Source organism: Rhinopithecus bieti, unplaced genomic scaffold (assembly GCF_001698545.2).
Source record: "Rhinopithecus bieti isolate Rb0 unplaced genomic scaffold, ASM169854v2 scaffold_23411, whole genome shotgun sequence".
In the NCBI taxonomy this organism is placed as follows: domain Eukaryota; kingdom Metazoa; phylum Chordata; class Mammalia; order Primates; family Cercopithecidae; genus Rhinopithecus; species Rhinopithecus bieti.
Window position 1 is genome coordinate 776,073 of NW_016811046.1, and position 24,251 is coordinate 800,323.

A 24,251-nucleotide genomic window follows, 5' to 3' on the forward strand; every position below is an offset into this window, starting at 1 on the left:
AAAAAAAAAAAAAAAAAAAAAAAAAAAAAAAAAAAAAAATCACAGTTTGAAAATTCAAGTTACTTAAAAATATGCTAATCTTCCTCTTCTAACAGCTCTATAAATTCTCAGAAATTTTAAAAGTACTACAACTTGCTTGAGCATTCTGGCTACAGAATATCAGGCTGGTGATTATCATTCTGTAGTAACTTAACATTGATCAGTGTTTTCAGTGTTTTTTTGACGATCTTATAAATAAGACTTAGTATAACTAACTCATTGTGTTAAGATAGACAAAGATGCAGAATACTAAAATGTTTCTGGAAAAAATAAATCCCTAACCATTCTGTTTATAATTTGTCTTATTTTAGTTTTGTTTTACTTAGTAGCTGAGTACTTGCACAATTCCTCGCAACACATTTAAACACTAAATTATGAAATGCAATAGTTTCAAAGGTCCTCAGTCTTAAGTTGTCCTTTAAAGAACATCTCAAGCTTTGGTAAAAACCATTGGCTAATCTGTACAGTGGTTTTAATTCTTTGTTTTTATTATTGAGAAATGTACAGCTCATTCTTTTTCAAGAGTTTCTAGCAAAGCTTTAAAAGCAACCAATAATGTTGTAACATTTTTAAAACTGGATTAAAACCCTAGATATTTTTTTATTTAGATTTACGTCTAGAGAAAGAAAAAACAGGCAAGTAGATATGAAACATACTTAAATCTTGTTGAATTCTAGCAGTTGAAGATCTGCTTCAAATAAATATATTTTCTCAAAAAAAGGTATCTCACAAGAACACTATACCCAGGTATGTTTTATTTTATTTTAAATATGTTACTTAAAGGTTTAAAAAATTCTCTCTATGTAATCTTGAAAATAAATTACTTGAAGATGTCTGTGAGTTTAATGAGACATGAATAACAATGCAATAATGAGGTAGTTATTGTATAAAGAAATTGCAGGTCCTTTCCTAATTCCTTGTGGACCTCAAACTTAGGAAGCCAAGTGGATGTGCAGGTTTGCCCCTTCCCCTGCATAACCAGTGCTGTCCTCTGATCCACCATCTCCCTTAACCTCTCTGACTCTTTTACCCATACCCAGCATTAGATGATGGTGGTTATCATATTTGAGATGTCTTAAAATCACTGCTGTGGTTTCCTGCCAGTGATTACTAACAATGGCTAAATCATTGCCATTGTTACAACACCACACTGAAAGAATTACTAAGCAAAAGTAATTTTCTTCTACTGCAGCAAAAGCAGAAAACAAAGATCAATGTAATGGATTTTTTCTGCCAAGGAATTTAAATAATACAATTGTCCCTCAGTATTTGTGGGGATGGATTCCAGGAACCCTCAGGGAGATAAAATCCTCAGATGTTCAAGTATCTTATATAAAATGGCATAACATTTGTATATAACCTATGTATATCTCCCCCCACACTTTACATCATCTCTAGGTTACTTCTAACACCTAATACAATGTAAATAGTTGTTTACATTTTTTTATTGTTTCCTATTTATATTTTTTCTTATTTATATTTTGTATTATTATTGTTTCCTATTTATATTTTGTATTATTTTATTGTCTTTTGTGTTCAAATATTTTCAATATATGGTTGCTTGAATCCCTAGATGGAAAACCCACGGACAAGGAGAGTTGCCTGTCATTTACAGCATCTTTAATATTCTTATCAAATTATTGGGATTCTCCTTTTATTTATTTCATCTATTTGCAAATATATCTATCATCATCCCTCTCTTTGTATCATCCTATAAGGAAAACTAAGTGTGATCTTTTTTTTTTTTTTTTTTAGAGGCGGAGTCTTGCTATGTCACCCAAGCTGGAGTACAGTGGTGTAATCTCAGCTCACTGCAACCTTCACCTCCCAGGTTCAAGCAATTCTCCTGCCTCAGCCTCTGGAGTAGCTGGAACTACAGACACATGCTGCCACACCTGGCCATTTTTTTGTGTTTTAGTAGAGACGGGATTTCCCTGTGTTGCCCAGGCTGGTCACGAACTCCTTGAGCTCACGTAATCCACCCACCCTGGGCTCCCAAAGTGCTAGGATTATAGGCATGAGCCACCGCACCTGGCCCTATGTGTGTTCTTGAGTTAATAATGCAATAAAGTCAGCATAAAATCTGTATGGCTTAATTTATTCATTAATTTGATCACACAACAAATATTTATGAAGCATCTACTATGTATCAAACACTTGTTCTAGAAGGAGGGGATTCAGTTGTGAACAAATATAGACAAAAAATATGCCAGCCCTTAGGAGTTTATATTTAGCCTGGACAGAAATAAATAAGTTACATAAGTAAGATCGGCAGATACTTTAAAAACAACATTAATAATATTAAAAATATGCAGGCAAAAGACTGACAAAGTGGAGAAGTGTGAACTTTTTAGAGACAAAGGAAGGCCTCTCTGAGAACGCACCTTCATGTGAAGACATGAAGGATGTGACTGAGTAGTCATGCAGATACAGGCAAGAGAAGTCCTTCAGGTAACCCACCTGTGAGTGCCAAGCCCTGCCTATAAGAACAACGTGTCCAGGGTTTATGTCTCATCAGGGCCAGATGAGAGGTACTAGAGGACCTGGGCCGAAGAGTGATGGGTGCTCACAGCCTTGTAAAAGAATCAAGCTGCCAGCTCCTTTGAGAAGAGACTGAAGAGGGGCCTAGAGTACCAGCAAATCCATGAGTGAGAAGATTCTGCCTTGGACTGTCTGATTAGAGTTTGGATATATTTTTTAAATGAAGCTAAAAAGACCTTGTGGACTAAATGTAGAGAGAGGGTGTCATCAAAATAGACCTTAACGATTTTGGCTTAAGCCATTGACATGAAAATGAAGCCTGTAAGAGGAGCTAGATTAAGGCAGAATATGTATTTTTAACGCAAGTATGTAAAATGGATGAAGGCAGTCAGGGAGATTTTCATTTCCTATTTTATTCTTTTCCACAATGTTTATGTGATTCATAAACTGCTGTAGTGATCAGAGAGGCATTTAAAATAATATATAAAGTTTTACACATATTATAATGTATAATTTTATAATATATGCATAACAAAAGTTGAATAACTCTATATAACTTTTACAATTACAAGAAATACATGACATTTAAAACTCTTTATAAATGAATAAAAAGGCTGAGTTTGCTGCTGTAAGATAAGCACCAGTTTTTCCAGAGAAGCTTGAACTTGAATCCTGATTCTGTTACTTGATTATTATATAACCTCGTACATATTTCTTCATACACTTTAACATTTAGTGTTCTCCTCTTTAAATTATATATATGCAGTATTTGTTAATTGTGAAAATTAAGCAAAATACTCTACATAGAGGCCTCTGCATATTGACTAAATTAAAAAATCATAATCAAAATTACAATATTAATATGGCAAACAGCAAAGAGAATAATGAAAGTAAAAATAGTAGCTTAGATTTCCTGTGCAGTCCCTATTACAGGATGAGCAACATTGTGATGAGCTCTTTACATGTATTGTTGAGTGCGATCTTTACAGCAAACCTCTAAGGTGGGTGCCCTTATTGTCCCATTTTACAGAGGAGGAAAAGTTAACCTGTAGAAAGAAAATGCTTCATAGACAGTAGACAGCTATTTGTCAGAAGACAAAAGCCCCTGAAGGTGCAGACCTGAAGGCCCATGGCGTTTTATCCTATCCATCCTATCCAGAAAGTTGAACGTCTTCCCTGAGCCAGGAAATCTCCATAATAGTAAGTAAACACCTCTTCATACTCGTATAAGATTTAACATTGGAGTAAATCCAAGGACAGCCAAAAAAAATTATTCAGGCAAATGGAGATGCTCTTAAAGATGAATCCAGCTAATGCAGGGAGGACTAGAAATTAAAGAAACCTCTAAGTCTAAGTCTGCACAGATAGAGGCCAACATTAATTATGATTAAACATTGGAAATAATGTTCAATCTATTTTCTCTGACACACATTCTTTGGTAAATAAAATAGTTTGTGTTTATATTTTTTCTGGTTCTCTGTGATAGTTAAATTTTACCTGTCAATTTGACTAGGATATGGTGCCCAACTTCTTGGTCCAATACTAATATAGATATTGCTGTGAACATATTTTGTCAATGTGATTAACGTCTACAATCGGTTGACTTTAAGTAAAAAAGATGACCCTTGCTAATAGAGTTGGGTCTCATCCAGTGAGCTGAAAGCTTTAAGAGCAAAAACTGATTTCCCTGAGAAGAGGAGCCTCAAGAGTCTAACACAGAAATCCTCCCTGAATTTCCAGCTTCTTTGCCCTACACATGTTAGACTTGCCAGCACTCACAACCACATAAGCCAATTCCTTAAAATAAATCTACTTACCCATGTATCTATTACACACACATGCGTGCACACACACACACACACATACACACACACACATACACACACATCCTTTTGGTTCTGTTTCTCTGGAGAACTGTATAATCCTGAGAGATAAACTCTCTTTTCCTTTTTAAATCATTTTCCATTTACATAATTTTATTCCCGTTAATAATGGTATCTTTATTACTTTTTTAACTTTGATGCTTTTCCAGTGCTTGGTGTTACTTTGGGTTTGATTTCTGGCTTGTCTTCTAGCATTCTAAAGGTCAACAGCACAAAATCTAAGTATTAATAATTCAAAATGAAAAGAAAATTATGAAATTTCAAAAGACATTTAATCAAAATTTAATTTACACCTCTAGGACTATCTTTCAACATCATAATAGAAGTTTTAAAAGTTGAATTTTAATGCTACAGCAACATATAAACAAATATTAAGTCACTTTTTTCTCAAGTTTAAAAATTTGACTAAATTTGAACGGTTATTCTCTATTTTAAAGATAAAATTATTGTGTTTTGGCTGTATGTCATTTTTATATCGAATAAGATAATATCAACCTAACATAACTAAAGACAGTATTTAATACTCTTAGGAATGTTCTAGACAATGCAGTTTAACAATTTTGTCAGTGTTTAAAATGTGAGAGAGAAGGATTATATTAAGCAGTTCCTCAGAAATAAGGCTGAGTAAATTTAGTTGTTCCTATAGAAACCAATCATTAAAGTTTAAAAGAAAAGATTGGGGTGGAGGCGGAGTGAGGTTGCTGAAGAGAAGCCTCCACCAATTGTCCTCCCTGCAAGAACACCAAATCAACTATCCACACAACAAAGCAAACATCATAAGAATCAAAAATCAGCTTAGGTAGCAGCTCAGCCACAGTTGGGCAGAGCACCAAGCAGGCTCCCGAGAGCCCGATTCCAGGCCGTGGCTCTTGGACAGTGTTTCTTGACCTGTAATGGACCAGAGGGGAGACTGGTGCCCTGAAGGGAGAGTCCCAGGCCTGACAGCACTCACCACAAGTTGACGACTGAAGGGCCCTGGGTCCTCGAATGAACATTGGCTATAGCCAGGCAGTACTCACTGTGAGCCTGGGGCAGTGGTGGCCATGGGGAGAGAGTCCGCTGGTTGTGGAAAGGGGAGGAAAGAGTGGGAAGGACTTTGTCTTGTGCTTTCTGTGCCAGCTCAGCCACAGCAGAAGAGAGTACCTCAGGACCAGGAGGGAATTTGCCACCCTGAAGCAAAGGACACAAGCCTGGCTGGCTTTGTCACCTGCTGATTGTAGAGCCCTGAGGCCTTTAGCAAACACAGGAGGTAGCCAGGCAGTGTGGTTACTGTGGGCCTTGGGTGAGATCCAGTGCTGTGCTGGCTTCAGGTCTGACTCAGTGCTATCCCAGTGTTGGTGGCCACAGAGGTGCTTGCGTCACCCCTACTCCAGCTCCAGGCATCTCAGAACAGAGAGAGAGACTCCTTTTGTTTGGGAGAAAGTAGGGGAAGAGATCCTGAGAATTCTTCTGCATAGTATCCAAGACCATACGAGTCATTAATGAGGGGAATTTTGGAAACTACACAAATACATGAATTAAACAAAATGATCCTGAATGACTAGTGAGTCAATGAAGAAATTAAGAAGGAAATTTAAAAAATTCTTGAGACAAATGATAATGGCAAGTAGGTCTATGAAAAGGTGCTCAGTAGCGTTGATCATCAGAGAAATGCAAATCAAAATTACAATATATAGGCAATATTATTATAAATGACAGTGAGGATGTGGAGGAAAGGCAACCCTTGTATTATACACTGTTGGTGGGAATGTATATTAGTACAAGCACTACGGAAAACAATTTGGAGTTTCCTCAAAAAACTAAAACAGAACTACCAGATGATCCAGAAATCCCACTACTAGGTATATACCCAAAAGAAAGGAAATCAGTGTATCGAAGAGACAGCTGTACTCCCATGTTTACTGCAGCACAATTCACAATAGCCAAGATTTGTAAGCAAACTAAGTGTCCATCTACAGATGAATGGATTTTTAAAGTGTGGTACATATGGACAATGGAGTACTATTCAGTCATAAAAAAAGAATGAGATCCTGTCATTTGCAATAACATGGATGGAACTGGAGATCATTACGTTAAATGAGATAAGCCAGGTACAGAAAGATAAACTTTGCATATTCTCACTTATTTACAGGAGCACTTATTTACAGAGATAAGAGAGTAGAATGATGGTTACCAGAGGCTAAAAAGGGTAGTACAGGGGGCAGGGGGGTGGGGAGTGCGGATGGTTTATGAGTATAAAAATATAGGTAGATAGAATGAATAAGATCTAGAGTTGAATAGCACAGCAGGGCAACTGCAGTCAACAATAATTTACTGCACATTTAAAAATAACTAAAAGAGTATAATTGGATCATTTCTAACACATAGGGAAAATGCTTGAGAAGATGGATATCCCACTTTCTGTGATGGGATTATTACTAATTGTATGCCTGCATAAAAATATCTCATATTTCCCATGAACATATACATCTACTATGAACCCATGAAAATTAAAACTTAAAAGAATTAAAAGATCAGTTCAGTACAGATCCGTTCAGTACAGATCAGTTCAGTACAGATAGTGCACATCCAGTTTTGGCACACTTGAAAATGTTTATATAGAACAAGATAAAATAAAGGCTATGGTGAAGCTGGGATTTTAAAAGTTACAATGCCTGACAATGCACATATGAATATACATTTTAGTATTATTGAGATATACATCAAATTTAGTTCTCAATAACCAGATTTTCAGGGTCTCATAGTTTTTATAAAATAGGATGAAAACATAGCAATGTATAGAAAATAACCATGAAGGTAGTTAAAGTGACAAAAGAGATGTTATAACCATCATTTCCTATTGGCTTCGTTGATTGGTGACCTAGTGTGCATTTCTCTGATTCTGTTCTTAAGGAGTACTCTCATTTTTGTTCATGTACCCACATCTTAGTCACATAGCTCACAATCTTCAAAGAAAGCTAAAATAAATCTCATACTCCATGGGACAATCTTGATTGGCTGACTTTTTCAAGATAAACAGAAGGGATCTAAGTCTGTCCAGTCAGAGTGATCTCAGGACTCCTGCCTTGAAAGCATTTTTGTGCCCTCTCTGGTCATGTATAAGGATGCATATGGCCACAGTAGCTGTTGGCAGACATATTACAGCCATGGAGAAACCAGTGTTACTACTAAGATAAATTTTCTGCCACAGTAGATAGAACAGAAATATTGGAAAAGAAGAGCAGAAACCAGACTTTTAGTAATATCATTGAGCCAACTGTTCTCAACTCTGTGTGAGTTATCATTTAATCTGTATTTAATCTATATTAAATTGACTTTTCTGTTACCTAGAACTAAGGAATCAGTTCACAATACATAATAACTATTTTTGAATATATGTATTGCTAGATATTAACATATGTAACTGAAAATATAACGGTTTTAAGGCGGTACCATGAGAGATTTAAATTTTACATAACAATAAGATGTTATTATTTTAAGTGTTTATGCTAACTCTGATTTTACAGTTTGGGGGAAAGATGATGGATTATACAACTATATTCATAGATATGTATGTCAAGATGTAAAGATACTATTTTTCACTCCTGTGATAGTTTAATTCTTCAACTTGTCTAAAGAGAAAGATGTGTATACAATTTTCCAAAGTCCCTACTGGCACCATGATCCTGTTCTACAACAAAGTTTATTTTAGTAAAAATATGAAAAAACACATCCATATAACAGAAACTTAAATTACAATTCTTTGTCTCACAGGTAAACATCACTATCACACACCTATCAAGAAGGAAGTTTAATTTTGTTTTAAAAAAGGAAATGTAAGCACTATTTGTTCTTTCCACTAATGTCTTAGTAAACTGACCAAAGTCACATCTTTAGAAGCAGTGATTTTTTTTCCCCTGTTCCTCTGAGAATCTACAAATAATTACTTCTATCTGATTTTAAATATTGTAGCATTTTTTTGGTTTTTATATATCAGGTTTTAATATTTGAGCCTGATTAGAGTATATTTATGAACAAGAATATACTCAATAAAACAATTAGTAAAGTTGCTCCAGGCACTAGAGGGAAAATATGCATTTATTTATAAAACAGGAGATAAATTTGTAGCAAATGTAAGGCAAACAAAAATGAGAATGTGTAGTTCTATTTCAGTCCCCAAGGAAATAAAATACTAAAATCAGAAAGCACAAGCAACTCTTGTTCATTAGAAAATAATGTGATAAAATATCATTTATTTTCAAAATGCATGAGTTATAGAATAAATTGAGCATAGTCAGCCATGCCAAATTAAACTCCACAAGAAAACGAGAAAGAAAACTAAGAGATATCCGTAGCATAGTTAAGAAAATAAAACTTCACCATAAACAGAAATGATGTTTTTGTGGAACTAAAATTAAATATTTCAAAAGTTAGAGAAAATATCTAATCACTCTGTATCCTGTGTGTATATACGAAATACATATTTGTTTTATGAATGACTTTTAACTTGCTAATATAAAAACCACAGCTTCAACTCTTTACTACTGCTGCCCATATTCTATTATTAACCTTTGTATATGAAAATAGTATTGTTCTTAGGTGTACTTCTTCAATGTCAAAGCTAGTAATTTAAATGATTAAAATGTTAAAAATTCAAAGGAACTGGTGAAGGTATGAATGCATTGGTATGCCAAATCACCATTTTCTTCATCTCTGTGAACATCACAGAGTTCATAATAAATATTTTATCAGCTGTTATGTCCAGTGATCTCTATCATCACTACCAGTTGGAATGAACTGATAAGACGTCACATACACAGCTTTACATTTAAGTAAATTACAATAATTTTAACTTTATAAATATATGAAGAACACTATGGCTTTTGTATTTTTATGTTTTAATATGATTTTCAAAAGGATTATCTTTTTGATATCCTACCGTGTGAGGTGCCATCTCATTATGGTTTTCACTGGAATTTCACTCAGTGATGTTGAGCACCTTATCAAACATCTATTGCCATTCTCATGTCTTCTTTGGAGAAATGTCTATTCAGATTCTTTGCCCACTTTTTAACTGGTTTATTTTTCTATTTGCAATTGACTCATATGAGTTCTCTATATATTTTGGATATTAATCCCTTACCAGATACATGGCAAATATCTTCTCACAATCTGCAGGCTGTCATTTTATTATCTTGATTGTTTCCTTTGTTGTGCAGAAAATTTTTAGACTGATGTGGTCCCACTTGTTTATTTTTGCTTTTGCTACCTGAGCTTTTGCTGTGACATCCAAAAAATCATAGTCAAGGGGCTATTCCTCTATATTTTTTTCTTCTAGGAGTTTTATGGTTTCAGAGCTTATATTTAAGTTTTCAATCTGTTTTGAGTTCATTTTTATAAGTTATATCAGACATGGGTCCAGGAAATCTTTGAACACTCTTTGTGAGAATGTAATCTGGTGCAGCCATTATGGAAAATAGTATGGAAGTTCCTCAAAAAAATTAAAAATCTAATTACTATATGACCTAGCAATCCCTATTCTGGGTATACACCCAGATGAAATAATATCATACAGATATCTGCACTCCCATGTTCACTGCAGCATTATTTATAGGAACCAACTTTTAAACAATCTGAGTGTCCATTGATTAATAAATAGATAAGGAACTTATATAATAGAATATTATTAAGCCTTATAAAAGAAGGTGATTCTGCCACTTGTGACAATGTGGATGAATCTGGAGGAATTATGCCAAGTTTAAAAAGCCAGACACAAAAAGAAGAATGCTGAATGATCTCACTTATATATGAAATCTAAAAAAAATAAAATTTGAATACATATAAATAGAGTAGAATAGTGGTTACTGGGGATGGGGATAAAGAATGGGGGAAATGTAAGTCAAACGGTACAAAGTTGTTATGTAGGATGAAAAAGCCTAGAGATCTAATGCACAATATGAGTACAATGACAATAATATTGTATTACATAATAGAAATTTGCTGAGAGAGTAGATTGTCAGTGCTCTAACCACACGCACGAAGGTAACAACATGAGGTGATGGATATGTAAATTATTCTGACTATAGTAATCATTTTACTATATATGTATTTAACACATCACATTTTATATCTTAAATTTATACAAAAAAAGAACAAAATATTTTTACCATTTACATATATCTGAAAATTCCCTTTTTAATGTTTTCATTATTATATGAGTTAATCTAATATTAACAGCTACTTTTATAGAAATCCAAACTCAGTTCCACTTGTAGTATTAAAAAACTGCCAAAGTAATTAAAAACCTCCCCTTAGGCAAGAGAAGAGGGAAAAAATAAAATGCAAGCTTTTTATTTGAGGTGATATGAACAAAACAATAAGTTATGGTTTTAATTTGTTTTAACCACAGACTTACTGTGTAGCTACAAGATCTCTACTGTGTCATTTTCTAAGTGATTTTGGTCCCATCCACTAATTTTCAATTCCCAGCCCTGTTTTAAACGATTTCCTTGAGGGATGGATGAATGATTTCCTTGTGATAAATGAATGATATTTTTAAATATCTAAAATTATAGCTAGTAAGACCAAATAAATTAAAAGCAATGAGGAAATTGTGAGAATAAACTTGATTTGCTACACCTTATAGTTAAATTATATTTTATATAGTTTATTTTTAGCAGCCAATATTCAAATTTGTATGTCTTATTTTTTTCCAAAGGAGATAGAAATAAGTATTGTTATAGTCAGTTTACGAAGTGTCTATTGAAAAACTTAAATAAAAGCTAAATGAAAATTGGATTTGTGCAACATAAGGAAAGCAATCACTGACAACTTTGTTTCAAGGTATTATTTGATTTTACCTTTCAAAAATACATGTCATATGTTCAGGTGAATGTTGTTAATTTCAAAGTTGTAATCTTATCTGTATTTCATACCCCCTCACATTCTTAATATTTGCAAATCTTTGTTTTTAAAGGCATATATATTAGACCAAAGGCAGATAAATATAGCAGCACACTTCAGAGACTATAAAATAATAGTTGATGTTGCAATCCCATAAGCAGATTCAGAAGGCAGTTTCAAGAAAGTAGTTTCCAAAAATTATTTGTGCAATAGCAATATAATTAGATTAAATATATCACTTCTAAAAGTGATGCATTTTGGGGTGCAGTTTCTGCTTTAACAATGTGACTCTCATTAATTTGTAATTATATCTTAAAATATAACTCAGATTGAAGAAATTTCTCTATAGTTCATTGATGTGTTTTTATACTCAATAAAACAAGATGCTTAAATATCTGAATGTAAGATTCAAGTAGGATAAATAAAAAGAAGCTTCTGGTAGCTAAAGAAGCAGGTGTTAAGTGAATCTGCCCTCATAACTCAGATGTTACAAAATATGGTCTTTTAGGCTAATATATTCTACCAGAACATTCAGAACTGAAAGTGATTAACAAGCCAATGCTTCACAATCAATAAGGGGATGCATGCCTACTATTACAAATGCAGATATTATGTATTCTGCATCTCCTCTACGAGTCAACATTTTAAAACATTGATTAAGCACTTGCTATTTGCAAGGCAATTTAGAAGTTCAAATAAAAGAATGTGGGTACATATGAAGAAATAACCAAAGACAGAATGTGATTGTCTAAAGTATAAGAATATTTTCATTCTGAAATTTATTTTATTAAATATAATCTGAGTTACATGGAAACAAAGTGGAGGGATCAATTATCTGTTTTAATGAGGCAGTCTTTCAATAATTCAAAATATAAGGCAAATCAATTGTATTCCATTGTAAAGAAAAAATCCATATTATTTTTTAGCATTATAACACAAATAAAACAATAATGTCTCCACAATTTTCTCATTTATTTTTTGTCTTCCTGATGTTTTTCATTCTATATGTTATTGAAGATAAATATCTATTATTTACTTTTAAAATAGTTATAAACAATGAGAATATATCATAACTATTGAATTCTAATTAACCCAACTCTGTGTGCCTATGGGATTAAAACAACCTAGATTTGTCATATAATATCAATACATTAAAATGTTTACTAAATAGTATGAGTGGTAATATCCACTAGGAACTTACATTTTTAGGTAAGTCATGTATAGATTTGTTCAAAAAATTATCATTTTAAAATTCAAAATTCATACATTAACAACTATTAATCAGGATGCTGTGACTTTTTGGCAGGAAAAAAAACCTTTTATTTTATTATTTATTCTATTCCTTTGAGAAGTGGCTTATCTCCAATTAGAAAAATAAATATTTAATTTATAGAAATTAACATATATATTTGAAGCAGATACTGTCCAACCTGGAATAGTATGAACCTGGTAATGATATTATATGGGGACATGTGAAAGCTGAATTAACATACATTTTTTCTGGCAAACAAAAGATTTCATTTCACTGATAACGGAAACAAAATGGAGAAATAATAGGAAAGAGAGATAAGTTAAAAGAGGACAATACAAATAAATCTGAGCTTGGAAAATATCATTCTGCATCAATTCTGTTGGTGAAAGGAGATGAGAGTGAAAACAGAATATTAATGTTGTAATAAATATATTATGAATAAGCTATAAATTAAAGATACATATTTGTTATATATGATTACTGAAAAATATAAGTGAACAGGATAATAACTATTCCTTTAAAAAAATAAGTGTTGAAAATTCAGGTCAAGAGATACTAAAATGAACTCAAAATTTCAATCCAATTTTCATAATTATTCATATTCCTTATGAAATCAATTATTTGCAAATCTGATAATATTTTGCCAAATGTTTTAATATACTCTTTTTATTATACAGCTTGATAAAATTAAAAGGAGAACATTTGTTTCCCATTGTCTGTTTTTTATACAAAAGGAGTGTCTGCTTTACTAAATGACATATTTTCTCAATGTTAGTATAATCCATATGTGAAATTATGTAGCTAAATATTCCTTAAGAGCACATTTGTTCTATTTTAAAAGTCTATGCTAAAATCACAACAAAAACATCTGTTCATATCTAGAAATGAAAGTATTTTTAAAACATAATTTAAATTCTATGATGTGCATATCACTCTGGAGGAAGATGAGTATTTTGAAGAAAAAATGTTCAGTTGCATTTCACAAAAATATCTTAGTCAGCAGAGAAGTTATGAAAATAGATTTAGAATAAAAAAAGTACACAAATAGCTATATTATACCTAAATATAGCTTACACTGGGTTACAATTTATTTTCTTTATACAAAATAATAATTTTACAATAGCATCAACACTGCTTGGCAAGCGACTTAGTAAGGTGTGGGTAGCAGACAGGAGAAATGAAAATGAATTGGGCTAGAAAATGATGGCTGCTGTCAAAGATTGACACCCAAAGAGAAAGTCCAATTAAAGTTAAGAAATACGGACAGAGGAAGTCTTAGCCAGAGAAGTCTAACATCTAGAATCTAAAAGGAACTTAAACCAACAAGCAAAAACAACCCCAGTAAAACATGGGCAAAGGACACAGACAGACACTTTTGAAAAGAAGACATACAAGAAACCAACAAGCATATGAAAAAAATGCTCATCACTTAACAGAGAAATGCAAATCAAAAACCACAGCGAGATAACATCTCACACCAGTCAGACATTATTAAAAAATCAAAAAACAACAGATGCTGGCAAAGCTGTGGAGAAAAGAGAACTCTTACTCACTGTTGGTAGGAACATAAACTAGTTCAGCCACTATAGAAGGTAGTTTGGAGATTTCCCAAAGAACTTAAAGCAGAGCTACCATAAGATCCAGCAATCCCATTACTGGGTATGTACTCAAAGGAAGACAGATCATTATACCAAAAAGACACATGCACTAAAGTTCATTGCTGCACTATTCACAATAGCAAAAACATGGAATCAAATTAGGTGCTAATGGTGGATTGGATAAGGAAAATGTAATACATATAAATTACAGAATATTATACAGTCATGAAAAAGTATGAAACTATGTTCTTCTCAGCAACATGGATGGAGCTGGAAGCCATGATTAAAAAATTAATGCAGTATCAGAAAACTAAATACCACATATTCTCACTTATGAGTGGGAGCTAAACATTGAGCACACAAGGATATAAACCTGGGAACAATAGACCCTGCAGACTACTAGAGAGTGGAGGAGAGGAAGGGGGTGTAGGTTGAAAAACTACCTATTGGATACTCTCCTCCCTACCCAGAAGCAATATACCCATGTAACCAACCTGCACATGTGCCTCCTGTAACTAAAGTGATAATAATAATAATAATAATAATAACAACAACAACAACAATAAAGAAATCCAGTGTGTATTTTATACTTACGTTAAATTTCAATTTGGAATAGTGGAGTGTTCAATAGCCCATGTAGCTAGTGACTACCCTATTGGACAACACAGGCCTGGAGTTTTTCTGGAAGAGGACTCAAGAAACAGTTAACAGGGGTTGCCTCTCTGGAAGAAAACTAAGAGACTAGGGGTATAAAGACAGAGCAACGTTACTCTTAACCACAAACACTTCTGTCTTGCTTGAATTATGTGTCAAGTATATGGATTGTCTATATAGAAAATATACGCCACAATAGACAGATACACAGACAGAGTCTTTGGACAACACTAACAACAGCAAAGCTTCAAAGTCAGGGCAAACAAAGCAGAAACTAGGCAGAGGAAACTCAAAAACAGATGAGTTTGCTATTGAGTCATGTGATTAGGTTGGTCCTAAAACAGGCTACAGAATACTGCCTAGAGTGGGAGAAATACAATAGGAGTTCCTATCCAAATCAGGTTATAGACTATCTAACAATATTATGAAAATGAAACATCAATTGAGAGTTTGAATCTCTGATTCCATTTCAAAGGCAGTTATAGTTATAATGAATATCATGCAACATGACATTTATATATATCCTTGGAATTTATCCAAGAAATGTAAGATATTTATTTTGTTTTCTTCCACTGAAACTTTGATCTTTTGCATTTACTCCTACAGGTAAAATCCTTGTACAGTTTTGCACGGAGATAGAAGTCATGAAGCCAGGCTAGTTGAAATAAGTCAGGTCTATGAATTGAACTGACCCTATCTTGTATCTGAGTTCCAGTAACTGGGCTACTTTCCCCCCTTCCATATAAGAAAGCACCATTCTGACCATTAATTTCAGGAGCCCCTTCCTGCTCTTGTCTCTCAGGCCTAACTCCTTTTCTCAGTTACTAAAAGGAATCCATCTAATGTTGAGGTCTTCTCTCTTCAGTACAACCACTAACTAACTGCCTGCATCTCAGAGACTGACTCTATTTTTTTCCGATGTTGTTGGTATGTTAGTCTGGTCTTTTATTAATTAATCAAGTGAGCTTTTTCTTCCCATTTTATTCTTATAATTGTGTCTGGTTTTTAGTCTCTCTGGCATTTCTCTGACCTGTCTCACTGTCCTGGAACCATGTTGAAAGTACCATGCCATCTGTACCATTTGCATTCTTCATTGCACATGGTTCAGGCCACAGCCTGTGTTTGATAAATACTAATTAGCTAGATAAGGAACTAAGTCATGATGCCAGGTTGCAGGATTATTAAACTATAATTGTAAAAATTACATTTTTAAAATAAAATGAATGAGGCAGACATAGTTTCTACCCTTAAACCTAGTGAATAGGATGTCTGATGCCAGTTATATATGTGACAGTGCTGTATTCTCTCATGAAAGGTATTTCTCAAAGTTTATTTTACCATTTTCCTCCTTTTTAATTTTATCATTCTACTCATTGTATTATTTTCCTGTATTTTTCTCAATGTTCTCATTTTCTAATTTTCCTTATTGTTTAATGTCAATCTGCTATTGTGTATTGTATTTTCCTCTGTATTAGTGTATTTCAAGACTTTTCTCCTTTTATTCAAAACTCTTAACCAACATCATTTAGTCTGGCACAGCATAGTGAGCTCAGCAAATATAAAAGTAAATAAATAAACAAACAAACCTGTGCCAGTTTTCTGGTTGAAATCTGAGAAAATATTATTCAAAAGGTTGACTCTCTATTATTAAAGACATGACATTAAATAAGAAATATCTTTATAACATAGGAACTTTACCTGCTGAAGTTGGATCTTCTTCATCTGATGCTGTAAAAGGAAAAGGTGAAATGAGGATGGGGTAGAAGTGAAGGGAGGGAGAAGTGGGGAGAGAGAAAGAGAAAAAGAGATATTGAGATTGAACATAAATATATTTCACATTTCCAAACACTAACTACAAGTCCCTGACTTGTACTTTTGTGTATACATTAGAAAATTGTCATTATTTGGTAACAGATTAATGAGTATTCACATTAAATCAAAATATATATACTCCTATACTTTAAAATATCTGTTAATATTTATTAGAAAAAAACATCAAATTGTCTGAATTTGATTTCCTTTGCAAACAAGATTAACGTTAGTTAATTTGAGTGTAAATTATTATAAATATTATTGCTGAAAAATATGAATTGTATATAACATAGAGCTAGCCCACCATCAATTTTCTATTTGGCAAAGAGAAATTAAAAGTCATGGTTGACAGTCAAAAATTGTGTTCCATGAGATAGAAGTTATAAGAAAGGAAGAATTAAACTTCAGAGTGATTCAAAATCACTTTGGACTTTTCTTAAACATGAAGATTCCAGTTTTCTCTCTCGCTCTCCGTGTGTGTGTGTGTGTGTGTGTGTGTGTGTGTGTGTGTCATATACCACACACTTCAAAATGTAGTAGTGATGATTCTGTGGTAAGAACAGAGGAACCTGCATTTTAAACAGTGATCCCAGGTGGTTCTGACTTATGTTCTGCAGCCCACACATGGATACACACAGACATTATAAAAGAGAAGGCCACAATATGAAAATACAATTTTATCCTTGGGTGGTGGTTACCAACCCTGTAAGTATATTAGAATCCCAAATTCTGGGCTCCACATAGAACCAATTAAGTTAGAATCTTTACATGGTATTAACTTGTAGCCAGGATTGTGGTATTACTAGGCAATATCAATATAAGGTAACATTAACTGTAACTCATAAACGTGTGAATCATGTTGATTCCTGCTTTAAGAAGTAGGAAGGTTTGAGAGCAGCAAGACTCCAAGGGCAATAACCTACTGCCCTGTGTATGTGGAGGATGGAGCATAGCAATTACAAGAGTGAAAAAAAAGTTTGTCTGAAGCAGCTTCACAATTTTGCCTAGAATCCATCTATTCACTTTTATACTTCAACATACACTCTGTGAGGAAGTATTTCTGCTCTGTGCAGAAGTACAGTTTACCCAGAATATTACCGTTGAATTATATGACACAAGCCAGTACTATTTCACTTGATTCATGAAGTTTTAAAATAAAAATTTACTCAGCTGAATTGTTTATAAAGGAACTTTGTTCTTCCCAGTGGATTCGTTAATCAAGGTATCACTGTGGAGCCAGGGAGTGGTCTCCACTCTTTTCCGTTAAGGTTACATCTGCGCAGAGTACACATTAGACAAGCTGACTTTGTGTCCTGACAGTATTTTCCTCTCACACTGTTTGGCTCGCCTCCTTGGCACATAAAGAAATGGAGAGAGCAAACACAGTTGGCATGCATGGCGTGGAGAACATAAATATTTTAAAAGCTGTTTGCCACTTTATCATGTCCAAAATATATCATAACATGCTCAAAGAGGGGAAAAAATGGTAGCTTCCAGGAATTCCCTTTTAGGAAAATACCACAGGGGCTTGTAGAAGTGCTGACTTAGATGAGTTATGGTTAACAAAAATCTAGAGATGCAAAAGAAAAAAATAATCCTTACACTTATGGCTGGTCACTGTATCTGTGTGAACTCATTTAATGGTCAAAACAACCGTGAGATTAAAATATTTCTCATTTGATAAAGGAAAGTACAGAGGTTCAGAGTGACTGAACAATCTGTGTGAGTTCAATTTGAATTTGAGCTCATGTCAGTGTGACTTTAAAACTGAACTCCTTCTGCTATGCCTTATTGTCTCACAAAGTGCTGATTCCGTTTCTACTTAAAGATAAAAACCAGATGACAGACAGCTTATTGAAATTCACTAGGTATTATTTAAAGTGTTGGATCATGGGAGGGTTATGCTCCTAATGATGTTATCTGGACTTAAGCATAAAACTGGGGAGAAAATAAAGAAAATTGATACAGAGGCTGAGGAGAGAAATCCTTTCAAGAAATGGAGTTCTCCTTTGGAAGCTTTTCCATTTCCCTTACAATCCAGGGACAGACCGGCAGCTGAGATCCTGACTGGTTATACAAAGCACCCTAAAGAAGTGATGTCTAAGGAAGGAAGATTAGAAGTTGCTAAGATTTTACTCTTCCATTTTGTAACAATAAGGAAGAAATTTTAGGAATGAACTAGCAAGTACAGAAATGAAGACAATTCCAAATTTAGTAAGAGTCATAGTAATCAGAACCTTTGAAAAGCAAATCCCACAGGGCAAACTGTGTACCAGTCTACACTTGAATTTGCAATACCTGAAAGTATCTCTGTTACAAATTAACACAATTACAGCCAGCAAATACACAACTTTGCAAAGATTTCTCTTTCTATGAAACTTCTACATAGCAGTGCTTCCTTGATATGGGTAGATGTCATTAACCAACATACTATTCACACTCATAAAGGCATATACACAAGGGTTAGTATTGGTAATAATTCAGCTTTAGTTATATCTGTAACAAAGACAGCATTGTAGGCTAACTGCTTTACTGAACAAAACATCATGAACTATTAACAGGTGGCAACTAGAGCCCCAGAGTAAAAATAAACCTCGTAGTGGGCATTAGCTGTCTTTTTAATGACATTTCTGTGAAACAAGTATCACAGAAGGTACTATCACGCTATCCAAATGATTATTCTCTCTTCCTCTTAGAAGTCATAAAATCAGCAATTAAAATAAAAATCAGAGTCTATGGCACATGTAGTCACTTCTAATTCTGGGAATTTAAACACATACACCAAGAAAACCAAAAATAAGCAACCCAACAAATAAGTGTATTGTTCCACTTGGTTAGCATGTAGAAGAATGTACTGAAATTATAAGCATGGTAGGAAAACAGAGAGTAAAAATATATCAGACATACAGAATTTAAGTAAGTGTAATCCTCCTGTCACCCATAACAGAATCTTCCTGGGTGTCTGTTAAAATGCCCCACACCTACTGAATTTGAATATTGGGTTTTAGCCCAGGATTCTGCATTTTTAATAAGCTCTGTAGATAATCGCTATGAACACTAAATATTGAGAATTCTGACTCTAACCCATCAAAGTTTATTTCGCTTAGAAAGAGCCATGGGTACCATTGTTGGAACTACAGCAGTAAATTAATAGCCTTACACAAAACCTTTTGCAATTTATATTCTGGTTGTTTCACGAGCTTTCAACACTGTTTTCTTGTATCATCTTCAGATTTCATTGGGTACCTATAGCAATGCTTTTGGGAAAGATGACAGCCCCTTTGGATTTAGTAAATGGTCTGTATCTGAGAACTAACTGAATCTGTTCCCTTTTCTTGGCCACAGTTATTGACCTAGGTGTAGGTACCCATTTGGGGACAATTATACATAAGGAGATAGATATTTGTGTGTATTTAGGTGAGGAGAGGCTTTTGGGGAAAAAAAGGGCTCCGCACTCTTCTGAGAAAGTGTCTGGAAATAACCCCTTCTCGCTCTCCTTTAGAGGTAGACACAGAGGCTTGTGGCCCCGGAAGTCATTGGCATGCACCTTGCAACCACAATGGGAGACAGATTTAGAAGAAAGCTGATCCTGCTCAAAGGCAGAATGCAGAAACAAAGATATTAGATTCTTGATGATATTGTTGAGCCACTGAATCATATCAACCATGAATCCTGACCTACCTTTGGACTTCTAGTTCTAGGGAAAAAACATACTTTGTATTATTTGAGTTGAGTTTTTTGTTATTTACATCTAAGTGGCATTCTGCTACAATCCTAATCAGTTTTGTTGTTCCTTTTAAAAATATATTAGAATGCATAAGAAATTAATTATCTGAGGCAGTTGAGACCAGAAGTCCACACAGCCCTCAGGCTATGCATTCAGTGGGCAGCTGAGATTTCAGTGCTTTATTTTTCCAGGGAGCTCACCACCACGCTTTGATACAATAAACCCATTTATTGATTTTTAAGTTAGTAGCTCTTTTGCAGGACATTCCAGCAGTGTACATGTTCCTGAGGTGTGGTGGTGCTTGGGAGAACAGGAAGGCATCATACAGACTCTCCTTGCCTTTCTTCATTTATTCCTCACTCTCACAACTTCCTTCATTTCTTCCTCACAACGGTGAACTGTACCTCACAGTATCAACTGTGAAGCACAACTACTAAAACCCAGCGGGCCATATGTTACCCTGATACAACACGATACTATAACATGTAAGTTTCTTCATTAGACAGATTCCAGTCTCTTTGTGTGGTTTCAACAATTCTTACATATTCTGTTTTTGTCTGTTTCATTTTTGAGTGTTTTAAGTAAACTGTTATAACTTGGAAATTATACCCATTCAAAACAATTTTACACCCAGTGTGGCTTACCACCAAATAGGAAAATCTCATTATGAAATATAAAAACTACATTTCTTAGTATATTATAACATATTTTACATGTGAATGTTAATTCAGAGTGACTTATTAATCCTTTTGTTGGCTATATCATAAATTTGGCTAAGCATGTATCAAGTATGTTTTGCAACCATGTAATTATCTAGTCATTAATTATTTCCATAACCAATGTAACAAGAACTATGTATTATTGTATTCTGACAATATTTTAGAATGTTTTATTTAACTGCAGTGATGCAAAAATAGCAATTATGATATTTATGCTTGATTATTTATGCCCACCCAGATGTTAAGTGCTCTTAATGTATGTGTATGTTTATGTGCTGGGGGGAGCAGGGACATTACTAAAATTAGAGTAAACTATTATTTCAAATGTGTGAACTCAGTCATTAAAGAAGAATATGGAGTTGCCTCCGGAAGTATCCACAGAAGCATTGGGAGAGAGGTTTGGGTTAATTTGATCTTTATTTTATTATTTGTTTATCTGTTGTTCTTGGCCAATGGCCCAATTGGGATGTGACTTCAGCCTTCAAGGTTGCTATTACTAACTTCTTCCCTGAGAAAAGTATAACAAAGATTAGTTTCCCCTGGCCAAATGTTTCAGACAGCGTACGATGTGGTCAACTCTACAATCTCAGAACTGCAGAGTATTTGGGTCACTGTGAGGCACAGTATTGTATTTGCATAGAAAATGCTTGAATAATCAAAATGTTTCCATTCTATCAACATTTTAGAAGCATTTTTATTCCTGTGCAAAATTTGGAGAATGGCATCCGTTGAAGTATTTATAATATATAATACATAAAACATAATTTTGTACATATGTGGTTAGCATGTAAACATATATTATATTTTCATTAGTCTCTCCCATTAGACTAGGAGTTTCATGATGGCAGGGCTGTAACATTTTTTTTGCTCACCATTACATCCGTAGTTTTTAAACCAGTGGAATGCTGGAGGAACTGAATAAATATTTGTTGAAAGAAAAGATACACAAATGTTTAATACAGTCATTTGTATTAAATAAAACTCAGCTGCTTCATTTTGTAATATCATTAAATTCATCAAAGAAAGCCTTATATCTTTCAATATGTTTCATCATACAAATATATGCATAAACATATATAGTTTCTATAACTATATGTAGTTATATAAATCAGATTTTCCTTCTTGGGGTAAGAAGGAAACAATATAATTGTTATAAAGACAATGGTTGCTCTAAAGACCATTAGATTGTCTCATGAAAAATTAAATCTGGGATTTTTAAGCTAACTCAGAAAACATGAAACTATGATTTATTAATTAAGTAGATTCATTTAAATAGAACCACAAAATGTACTTTTAATATTTAGTAGTGATATAGTTTACACAGGTTTCACAATGTATTTATACAGTGAATCATTTTAACAGCTATTAGTGGTGCATTTGTGAGTCTCTCATTTTAGAAAGAGGTATAAATGAGAAAAATAACAAAAAAAGAATGGAAGCTTTGGGTTCATTTTTTGCCACTGAGTAAGAAAACTAAAACTAAACCGAACAAAAACACATATTTTATAAAAGTAAGCCAGAGTACTGGGAAGCTGGAAAGTAATATGACTCGAGTAGCCTACATTCATATCCCAGCTGTTATTAAAGATACTTTGAGAACATAATCAGGACAAATTCTCTTACTTAAAGGAAGTAGTAAGTATCTTTAAGTTAGGTGATTTGATATCACAAGGGGACTTACAATTCAATATTTTTGTGTATCTATTCAATTGTCCTTAAATATCCTTTGTTTATTAAGTGTGCCCTTCCTCCCTATCCAAACCCATACCATCCTTGTTGACTGAATTCAAGTTTCACCACCTTCAACTCCTTAGTATTTATTTCAGTCTCCAGACATTCCCTTCTACCCTCACTACCTTTTAAACTATAACCTAAAGCCAGTTCTAAACAGAATGGTACATAATATTTTCCAGCCTTGTTTCCCAAGCCGGACATTATTCTTCCCTGGAGGACAAATGTTTTAATTTTGCACAGTGTATACAATTGGTCCTGAGTAAATATTTTTGGAAAGCTGTCCAATTTTAAATTGAGAAAATTTAAAATTTAAAGTCTGTAAGTAAATTTAATGACTGTTTTACCCTTTTCTTTTAGCTTTGTAAAATGAGGATTGAAAATTAAACCTAAGAAAATTCATGGGCAAATAAAAAGAAGAAACTTGTAAGGGATAAAGCAGATCAAAAGTTAATATAAATGATTTCTCAGATTTATCTATTTTCAATAAAATTAATACATTCATAATCTTTTTGAAAATGTAATATAGGAAAGGGGGAATCATTAATTCTACAACGAGAATGCTGTTTAATGTCACTAGAGAAGCCATGAAGCCGAGGTTACCAGCTCACTAGATATGAATTTCAGATGGTCACAGCATCCACGTTATTTTGTTTCATAGCACCTGACAGCAGGAAGCTGATACTCTCAGGCTCTTTTATGTTCTATGGATTTCTGCTTTATTTGTGAGTGGGAGACTACTCACTTCAACCTCAATTCATTTCCATAAGTCTGGACAAATGAGCTAATCTAACAAGCAAATCTGTTAAAACCAAAAGAACAAAAAACTAAAAAGTAATGAATAGATCAGCAATACTGGCACAAATCTCAGTGACAGTATCCACTTAAGAAAACCACAGAATCATTGCACATAAAATGTTAATGCTGGACAAGACCTAATGATTAAGAGTGTTGGCAAAAAAATCTATTGGTACAATGGGTTAAGGTTTGCATTAGAAAATAGAAGTATATTTATTAAATCACCTAAATTACCAACTAAAAACTCACCACAAGCAGAATTTTGAAGTAAATTCATTTAACATCAGAATACATACACACATGTATAAAATAATTAAATACGTACTTATGATATAGTAAATGAAAAGAGGATTATATAATATATACTGAATAATATTTTATTTAATGGATATGGCATAATTTGTTTAACTAAGTCTTTAGTGAATAATACTAGGATGAATTCCAGGATTTCTGTCTTATAAAGGAGGATTCAGTGAATAATCAGATATCATTTGAATCATGGTAGAAACAAAGAAAATAAATTACCGGCTGGTCGCGGTGGCTCAAGCCTGTCATCCCAGCACTTTGGGAGGCCGAGCGGGCGGATCATGAGGTCAGCAGATCGGGACCATCCTGGCTAACACGGTGAAACCCCGTCTCTACTAAAAAATACAAAAAACTAGCCGGGCGAGGTGG

General features: G+C 33.7%; 1 protein-coding gene across 2 annotated transcripts in view; it reads right to left on the reverse strand.

Moving 5' to 3' along the window:
- EDIL3 (EGF like and discoidin domains 3) overlaps positions 1 to 24,251 on the reverse strand; it is a 458,492-nt gene that overhangs the window by 271,357 nt on the left and 162,884 nt on the right. Inside the window, exon 3 of one of the 2 annotated variants that reach the window (XM_017893438.1) lies at positions 16,488 to 16,517. The exons of the other annotated variant lie outside the window; for it this stretch is intronic. Within the exon in view, the coding sequence (XP_017748927.1) occupies positions 16,488 to 16,517 (30 nt within the window). The remainder of the gene's footprint in view (positions 1 to 16,487; positions 16,518 to 24,251) is intronic. 2 annotated transcript variants of the gene reach the window in all.